At 34.9% G+C, this 10,452-nt stretch overlaps 1 protein-coding gene across 1 annotated transcript; it reads right to left on the reverse strand.

The window, feature by feature from the left end:
- Positions 1–1,050: 1,050 nt before the first annotated feature.
- LOC109244695 (protein CROWDED NUCLEI 4) lies at positions 1,051–7,370 on the reverse strand. The gene is made up of 8 exons (XM_019411828.1): positions 6,856–7,370; positions 6,269–6,478; positions 5,938–6,191; positions 4,878–5,148; positions 4,686–4,769; positions 3,083–4,599; positions 2,786–2,948; positions 1,051–1,595 (listed from the first exon to the last, which is right to left on the reverse strand). Exons 1-8 carry the CDS (start codon positions 7,060–7,062, stop codon positions 1,482–1,484), a joined length of 2,820 nt encoding a protein of 939 aa, XP_019267373.1. The 5' UTR covers positions 7,063–7,370; the 3' UTR covers positions 1,051–1,481.
- Positions 7,371–10,452: the final 3,082 nt, after the last annotated feature.

Consider the following 10,452-nt stretch of genomic DNA (forward strand, 5'->3'; position numbering starts at 1 on the left):
GGAGAGGGATTAAGAATAAGGTGTAGAAAAGGTGGACAATTGAAATTTTTGCTCCCAGTATAGCACGATTCCCGGCTCTACATTGTTTGATTGTTGTAAATCCTGTCACCATTAAAACTTGTCTGACCGCTCGTATTATCCAAACAAAATTTAACTTTTCTCCATTTGAGATGCTTTGATCATTTATGGATTCTATGCGAGATTCAGATTTGAGCGGATTACATTATCAATAGGACAACAGAGAAATTTGGCTTCAAAGTAAGTTTCAAAAGTTGACCAAGAGTAAGTTCATTGTTTGAAAGTTGTCTGAAGCAACATCATTATTGGACTTCAACTGCTCCAATTTCTCTTGTACAGGTCTGACGTGCAACAGTTCTCCACCTTAAATTCCAACAGGTCTCCGAAACTTAAGTTAAAAACGCTTTATTTCCGTTCTTCATTTCCTGCTCGAATCCAAAGGGGACTTATCATATTTAAAATCTTTCTTCGGTGTGCTCCATTTATTATTCTTTCAAATTTTGTTCTTTTTACCACATGATAGGTCACCAAAGTGAACCATACAAAAAGAAATGATGAAAAAAAAAAAAAAAAAGAAACTTGACCAGAGCATCTTAAATTGAGCCTAGAAGCCTTAGTTAACTATTTACATTAGGTAATTCCGTTAATGTAAACAAAGAACTTGAGACATGGTCTTGTATTTAATGTGCAATTTACATTACCTTCTAAATAATATAAGAATCATAGAGAACAAAATCTCATAGCAAATATTATGATCTTTTTGGAGAACAATGACGTAAGCTAGCTAGAGTATTTGCCTACATTTTGGTATAATGGGCCTCACACATTTTACATCCACCAACATGAATAGGTCTAAGTAATACTTTTAACTTTTACTACCATACTACATACAGATCCCTCAGAGAGCCATCTCTCATTCATCCCCCGATATCTCGTCTTTGCTTAAGCATCATACATCTGTAAATGATCTTATTACAAACATGGGGAAGAAATAATGTAATGGAATAGATCAACCATACTAGAATGCCTTGGTCTAGAAACACGGGGAGAAAAGCACAAATAACTCGAATTCACTACTACATAATCCCCAAAATCTCAGCACAAAGCTGCATTTACCACAATAAGCAAACCAAAATAGCAGACGACACACAAACCACTTTGATATAATGTTACTTACAACCACAGCTCTTTGATAAACACTAAACATTCACAACCATACCTATTCTAAAAATTGCCATTTACAAAAATACTTGAGGGTATGAGTTAGCCTGAGACATTTACATGTTTGGGAAGCACATAACTAGTCACCAAACATGGCAGTAGAGTACCACCAGTCACCATCAGAAGTTAGCTTGAAATTTTTTGTAGGAAAACCTGAAAGTTTGAAATTAAAAATAAAAAAAAAAGCAAACAGCAAATTATTTGAGGCTCAAGTGCTACTCTTCTCACATCTGGCAATCTCACTACTTCCTCTTTGCCCTAGTCCTTTGGGATCTGCCCTCAGGCTTCCCATTTTGATCTGATTCCAAGCTACCATTGTTCCCCGCCTTCTGACCACTTTCCCCAGACAGAGTTTCCTGCAGAAGCATGCTTTTATGATTCACATCAAACATAACGTGAAAAGAAAAAGGTACTTTGCGAAATCCTCACCCTAAAAGCATAATTTGGGAAGAAGAGAGGCAAATCAAAAGCTAAATTCAACAGCCACAACCAATACAACTAGGATAGCCTCTTCAATTCGATGAAACCAGACTCTTTATCATACTCTCTTCATCCCAACTGTCCTAATATAACTGGGCAAGGGAACAGGTATTCATGTGAAAGCTGGAATTTCATTGTACTTGAATATGTGAGGGTCTAAAGGTAGAAATATAAAATTCGAAAAAGATCTCAAACTCTCTTTGGTGAGAAAATAGGTCCCACATTGAAAGGTAACTGATTGTAGAGAGAAGTTTCCTCTCTATAAGAGTGGACACCAAGTTTCAGATAACTCAAAATAGAATCTAGGACTAATAACTGAGACGGAAGAATACACCTACTTTTAATGCATAAGACAAATTAGACTTGCCTCCTAACTTATACTCCCTCCGTTTCAATTCATGTGAACCTATTTGATTGGGCACGGAGTTCAAAAGAGACAACACTTTTGAAGGTGTAAAATGAGGCACATATTTGTGTGGCTATAAATCATTACATAAAGGTAAATGTTTCCAAATATGGAAAGGGGTCATTCTTTTTGGCATGGACTAAAAAGGAAATAGGTTCATACAAATTGAAACGGAGGGAGTATCTATCAGTGCATTGCATGTACATTGAAAAAGAGGAAACTTGCACTGCCTGAGTTTCACACAATTAGAATGCTGGGTAATTATCTGAAGTTTGAAAGCACAAATGATAAAATAGAAAAGAAGCTGGAAAAACGACCGCAGCAGATAATGTGGGTTATAGAAAAGCAAAAAAAAATTGACTAAAACAGAGGGTGTAGTAGAGAATCAAGCCAGAGGATTACTCCATGTATCACATAATAACTAAACTACTCTAAATATGCAGTGTTAAGGCGGTACAACAACAACAACAACAACGACCCAGTATAATCCCGCAAGTGGGGTCTGGGGAGGGTAATATGTACGCAAACCTTACCCCTACCCCGAGGGGTAGAGAGGCTGTTTCCAAAAATTACAAAAGTGGATAATTTTAAATCATGATGAAACTGTAACAACGCTTTCATTGTTTGAACACGTAACTTTATAAAGAGAATAAAGCTCACCTGACTTCCCTCCGTGACTTTCTTAACATCGATTGTTGTCACTTCTCGAACTGTAACAATTTTATCAACATACACAGTGGTTTCTGCTGCAGCAACCGGAATTTGGTCTGGTGGAACTTCCAAGTGTTCAACTTCTGGTGCGTCTGGTGCTGTTGATAATGGACTAGAAAGAACCAGAAAACAAATAAAGTCATCAGAACAATACCCAATTTTAACTTTAAAAATACAGAAGGGTAAGTGGGATAACAGAAAAGCATGTGCCACTTGACATGTCAGTTATTAAGAGCTGGGAATTACCGTGATGCACCATTCTCGGTCGATTCAGTTATAAAATCCCCATTTTCCCTCCGCCTTTTGTTACTTTGTGTACGATCTAGCAATGTATCAGCACATCTCTTAAGCCATGAGAATGGAGTAGAGAGAGGAGAAGATGAATTGTCGTTTTCTTTCATGATGGAAGAAATATCTTGTCCAACACCATTATTATAATTCCCATTCGGACCAGCATTTAGCACTGAGGGATGCTTCGGAAACCTTTTTGCACAATGTTTATGTTCAGTGGATTGTAGATCGGAATATAATTTTTTGGGTGTGACAATACGATCTGGTATAATCTTAACATCCTCCAATTTCTTTAACTGCTCAATCTGAGCAAGAATCTCCTCCCTATCAGCATGAAGTAATTCCCTTTGTTTCTCTAATTTCAGCCTTTGCACCTTAAGTTCTTCTATAGCATTGTTTAGCTCTGCCCACTCTTTGTCCCTTCTCTCACGATCCAAATTGATATCTTTTCTCTCAGCATCTAGTTTCTTCAACTCCAGCCCAACATGCTCCAATTCCTTCTCCACAGTCTCCCTCTGAGATGCAATATCCTGAAGTTCTCTTTGCTTTTGTTCCTCAAAGGCTTTTTCCCTTTCCTTTAGGTCAGTCTCTATTTCTTCACGCGTTCTTTCAATGCGGTTCTCTAGCTCTTTTTTCTGCATCTCAACATCCAACAAAAAGTTTTCACGTTCTTTCTGAATTTTGCTAAACCATTCTGCACGCTCACGCTCAATTTCATACATGAAGGCTTCACGGTCACGAGAAAGTGACTCCAGATTTTGCTTATATTCTTCTTGAATTGCATTCTTCTCTGCTTTCAGGCTGTCACGGCTATCCTTAAGAAGCTTAGAAATGGCTATCCTCTCCTCAGCCACGCGTTCAGCTTCTTTCTGCAACTCTTCTCTTTTCTCATCAATTACCTCCCATTCAGTCTCAAATTTAGCTTTCTCTGCTTTCAACCGATCTGCCTCCTTTTCAATCTCTTCCTTTTCTGCTCTGATCATATCTATCTCTTGCTTTAGCCTTGTTTCCAGAATCAGCAACTCTTGAGTTTCACTTTTCATAGCCTCCACATTTTCTTCCTCATGGTCAATGCATTTTCTTTTTTCATCCAGCATTTTCGCCGACTTTTCAAGATCATTTTTCATTTTGTTAATTCCTTCCCTTTCTTGCTGCAAAACTGTTCTCTTCAACTCTATCTCTTTTTCAGTAGCTTGGAGGTTTCTTTCTTTTTCCTCAATAACATGTAACCTGTCTTCCAACTCTTTCTCCTTCTCAACCAGTGTTCTTGATTGAATCTCCAAATCGTGTTCCTTGTCAGCAAGTAGGTCCTCCCGATGCTTAATATCCATATCTTTCAACTCCCAAGCCCGCCTCTTGGTCTGAATCTCATCTTCCACCAATTTTCGTTTTGCTTCCAACTCAGCCTCGATAGAGGAAATCTTAGTTACTAGCGTGGCCTCCTGATTAGCCATAACCTGTTTAACGCCAGCCTGCATGGTTCATCAGAGTAATAAGAAAATAAAGGTATTTCTCAGTAAAGGATGGAACATATTTTTCTTTAGTGTCAAAACTTTACTATCTCTTTGCTTTCAAGTTTCCCCTGTAGTAGCAGTAGTTCTTCTTCTTTCTTGGTAAGCTCGCATTCCTTTTTCATTACGGCCTGTGAAAAGACACAACAATTGCACAAATAAATTCTTCAATATCTTTAATCAGAAAAAGCTAATATACATAATAAGCACAGTGTAAAAGAAGAGAGAAATAGGCTCACTTCCTCTCTTGCTGATATAGACTTAAGTTTCAGCTCCAGATTGTGCTTTTCCTCATTCAGGGCTTTAACGTCATTCTCCAAATTTAATTTAGCATTGTCCAAGTCTTTCTCGCGTCTGTTCAGTTCTTGAGATCTGTTAAATATAAAATCTTCCCTCTTATTGAGCAAAGCCTGAGCATCAAGTAACTCTTCCTGCGACCGCTGTAGAGTTTTCAGCCTTTCAGATAAAGATTGTTTCTCCAGATGGATCTCTTTCTCTTTAGCTTCACAACTGACAGATTATAGAAAATGCTAACTTAATCAATGTGCATGAGGAAAATAATAGCACGTGTGCCTCCATAGAAAATATCATCAAGCAATTATCTTTTCCTACCTAGAGTCCTAGACTACCTAAAATATGATCATTCCCCTGCTAGTTGAAAGGAATGAAACAATTGAATCCTTTGGTGTGGAAAATTCACATAATTGCAGATATAAGTGTCAATTTCATGAATGCAGTCTATCCTTTACTTTTAAGAGATCACTGAAACAACAACAACGACCCACTGAAATCCCACTAGTGGGATCTGGTAAGAGATCACTGAAAGATGACAAAATATATACGACTTTCATTCCTTTATGAAAGCAACTAATCTTTGAAGTCCAGTCCGCAGTCAAAATTATTTACATAAAGTCTTCCTACACCAAAATACATATTCTGTAAACATCTAATTTTTTTTAGAAGACTAAAGTAAATATTTATCCGCAACAAATGTCTATGTTTTTTTTCTAACCACACTGGGCAGTCAATCCTATAAATAATAGCACATCGCTCTATCCTTCTTCACTTAAATAGCAGACATGCGTCTACCACACATCCCGGGGCTGTACTACCTTTTCCATTGAAGCAAAGTCCTGGCGAGCTTGAAGAGAATAGCATCTTAGTGAACAAGGTACAATACATGCAAGCAGTTGAACCTGAGTGGTGTTTACACAGTCTAACTACTAGGAAACATGAGCTCAGCACACATCAAACCACATTACAAATAGACGAACATCCTTATCAACTTTAAGCACGTACTCTGACTTAAATGATAATGTCTGTCTCCTAAGATCATCTTCTCGTGCCTCAACATCACGTAATTTTCTTTCTGCACTACGCTGAAAAAGGCTGGCTTCTGCTTCCAAGGATTCTGCTTTACGCAATTTTTCCTCTGCATCAGCGTACTTCTTCTGAGCATCCTCCATCATGCTTCGTGCTTCAGCCAATTTACTCTCAGATGCAACTTTTGATTCAGCACATTCTGCTCGTATCTCATGCAACGCTTTCTCAATCTGTTTAAAATTCAAAACATGTCAGCAAGATAATGAAAGAAACAACTTGGGGAAGCAAACAAGCGGAGTAATCATACGTTTGCGACGCATTCTTTCTCAATCCCAAGAGCTTTCTTCAGATTATCTTCACGTTTCTTAGCTTCAGCCTCATCAGCCTGACGTGCAGCGCGTTCGCGCCTGTATAAGAGTTCAGCTGACTCGGAAGCTGCTTTAAATTGCTCGTTCTTGGAATCCCACTCCTTCCTTTCCAGGATGAGAAGACCCATCTGATATTGATGGTCATACAGCTACATCCAGTATAGAGATGCAATCATGAACCAAGTTCGCCAATAAATTGAAAATACCAAGGTGCATATAGACTTTGATATTTATTTCATTCAAGCAATATTCCTAAAGGGGCATAAAGAACATTACTAGAATGGAACTTGGGTAAATTAAACAGTAGGTACGCCTCAACAAAAACGAGTACATATGACAATACTATGATAGTAATAAATTCAACCGCCCCAAAAAAAGAAAGCAAAAAAAAAAAAAAAAACAAAGCAGAATTTAAGGGGGCATATTATTAATCAATCAATACGCTGAGCTTTAGTCACAAACAAGTCGGGTCTAGTAATAAATCTTTAAAACGTAAAAATAATAAGTGTAAAATTAATTAACAGACCTCAGTTTCGAGTTTGGCAATATAAGCAATAAGAGCTGCTTTATCTCTTCGTTTAATGGAATCCTCATCAAACCCAGCTTCACGCAGTCGCTTCCATATGACTTCATCTGTCAAAGGGGTTCTTGAACTTGAAACCCTACCTGACGCCGAAACAGGCGTTCGATTCACCGGCGTCAAAGCCAGTCTCTCTGACCCAGGACTTGCCATTCTCGATTTCACTACACTTTTAATGAAAACCCCAGATTCAACTTTGCTTAATCAATTTGTTGAGTTCTTGCCTAATAAGCCCCTTTACTTTCCTCTTCACAAGAACAATGCAGTTGATGGTATTGGTGGGACTCCACACAAACTTTTTTCTGCTTTCTTCTTTGCCTTTTTTGCTTTGTTGGCTCTGATTCTCTCTCTTTCTATGCAAAGTGGCCTTGACTGCTCCACCGTTTGACGAGTAATAAGAATCGATTTGAAATCTCTTGATAATTGTACCACTGGTTTTTTTACTCTCTACTGATTTTTTGCTTCAACAAGACTTCTGTGATAAGCTTACCCGACTCTCAACGGCGTCGTTTTATTGACCGGTAAATTTAGGTCGACTTTACGGATGGCAAGTTTAAAAAAGGAAAAAGACTTTTTTCTTACCTAAATTAGCAGCTAATTTTGAAATTTAAAAGTGTGATTAGTTTAGAAATTTTTGGTTTGCGGATGCAATCTTAGCTGGCAACGTCTCGCATCCAGATTAGTGAGAGCAAATTTAATATTCAAATCTTGAACTTCAGTTTGGCAATGGATTTTTCGAACTAAATATACAATAGGATATTATCAAATAGTATAATTTTTGATACTTAAGATCCCAAATGGAATATTAAAATCCAAGGTTCTAAGGTCAACCAAGTTAACTAAAGTCATCTCCAACTCTTGCCTCTATTTTCGATCCAAAATGGAGTAAAATTACTCTAACTATTACTTAATCTTTTTATTCCAAAAAAAAAGAATATTCCATTTTATATTCTTCTCTCTCTTCAAAATTATATTATTACCTTTTCTTTAAATTTTATTTTCTTATTTCTATTAAAGAAATTCTATCTTTTTTTCGTTTTTACATATTCATCACATATAATTTAATATAAAATTATTTTATACCATAAATTCTTAAATAATATAATTCGTAAGTAAATATTATAGATAATATATATTAACGGATAATTCAAATAAAATTGAAATCATTGAGATACAAGACAATTAAATACATATTAGTAAAATTCAAATTAAATATTCAACTTCCACCTCTAGTATGCTTCCATAAATGATCTATTAATATGATAATAATTTTGGTATATCTGGAAACGACATAAGTCCCTACTAAGTTATTATGCCATCTACAGTAGTTTCAATTTTTATGTATTTTTAATTTTAATGTATTTTATATTTTCAATTTTCAATTTTAGCAACAAATATTATTTTATATTCGCACATTTCAATTTTAGCATCTTATATTTTATATTTGCACCATTCATTTTTTGAGATGATTATATATATTTTTTTACCATTATAACTTATAATAAAATTAACTTATAATTTTACATAAAAACATATATACACAAAAATTAATTTATCAAAATTACACGTCAAAGTTAAGATATAAAATTAATATTATAAAGATATTATATAAACATAATTAGATATATATAAAGAGATAAATTAAAAGAGTTAAATAATAAAAATAATAATAAAGTAGGATGATGGAGGAAATGAATAGTGTCAGTTCAAATTTGGAGTAACACTATTTATCCCCATATTGCAGTAAAAACTGACTACATTTTAGTAAAATACAGCAGCGTTGGACATGCTCGACTGTGACATATTGCGTGGATCTACTCTTTCTTTTTCTTTTTCTTTTTGGTTTTCCAAACTTTTGATGATTTAATTTCAGTGTAAGGGAAGAAGTTTGCAACGTCCTTGGACTTTTTCAAAAACCTCTATTGAAATTCAAATTTACTGTAAGTTGGGAAAGTTAAGAATTTCAATTCAAAACAACAGATTCCTTGAAACCAAATAATCTATCATCATTATAAAACAGAAAATTTAATCAAATAAGAAGTTAGGAATTACGATTTCATTGAGTATACATAAAAGTTAAGTGCTTCACTTTAACCATGGTAGTGCTTTACGTTTATAATTACTCAATAAACATTTCACCAATACTCAGGTGATTCACATCACATCTTTAACTTTTTGAAATCTGGGTCGCCTGTGTATTAGTCTTCTGATTAAAAAATCTATATTATGATTAGGTAAATCTTAAGATAGATTAATTTACATTTTTTTAAGAAAAAAAATGGTATAAATTACTGAAACTCATTAATTTTAGTTTAATCGACCCAAAAAGGAGCTATACAACAGTTATTATAAAACATAGGAAAAATGACACTGTATAGCCGCCGCAAAAATAATAACCGAAAAAATGTATAAAATTTGTATATATTTTTGTATACATTTTGTATGTTATATACAAATTTTATACACTTTTTCAGCTACTAGATATAAATAATTTTTGGCCCGGGCTAAAAGTGATAATATCTCTAAAACATAAGGCAGACATTTCAAATTAGAATTTACATGATTACGATCCTTTTTATCTTTTTATCCTAACTTGTAAAATAACGGATATAACAAGTAAATTCAATACTTTTGAGACTACAAAATGTTATAAAAATGACATGGGATAGCCACTTTTAACATGGTATTTAGTTTTTATCCAGTATTTTAAATGCTGAGCAAAAATAGCCACTAATCTATTAAAATTAATACGAAAAGATGTTTTTATCCTTTCTTCATGAGTGTTGTGTAAATATTAAGGACATGGTGTCCTTAACATTTACACTGCACACATGAAGTTAAGGACGCCATGTCCTTGACATTTGCACTGCACATATGAAGTTAAGGACATAATGTTCTAAAGTTTAACAACGGAAGGTGCAAATACATGACACTTTGTCCTTAATATTTACACAACATTCATAAAGTTAAGGACACCATGTCCTTAATATTTCCATAATACTCATAAAGTTATGTCCTTAACATTTACACTGCACACATGAAGTTAAGGACACCATGTCCTTAACAGTTACACTGCACATATGAAGTTAAGGACATGAGATCCTAAAGTTTAACAACAAAAGGTGCAAATACAAGTTAAGAACATTATGTCCTTAACATGTACACTGCACACGTGAAGTTTAAGGATGCCATGTCCTTAACATTTACGCTGCACATATGAAGTTAAGGACAAGATGTCCTAAAGTTTAACAACGGAAGGTGCAAATACATGACACTTTGTTCTTTATATTTACACAACATTCATGAAGTTAAGGACACCATGCCCTTAATATTTACACAGCACCCATGTCTAGCACAGGGATATTTTCGTTCGAGCGTGTAAAATTTTATTAAGCACTGGCTAAAGAGTAAATACATTTTAAATAGTGGCTAAAAAATAAAAACATCTCTAATTAGTGGCTAACTGTGCACTTCTTCCCAAAATGTTGGTACATATTTATTGTGGTGTGCACCTAAAAGTACATTTTCGTGATAGCTTAGAAC

Source organism: Nicotiana attenuata, unplaced genomic scaffold (assembly GCF_001879085.1).
Source record: "Nicotiana attenuata strain UT unplaced genomic scaffold, NIATTr2, whole genome shotgun sequence".
Taxonomy (NCBI): domain Eukaryota; kingdom Viridiplantae; phylum Streptophyta; class Magnoliopsida; order Solanales; family Solanaceae; genus Nicotiana; species Nicotiana attenuata.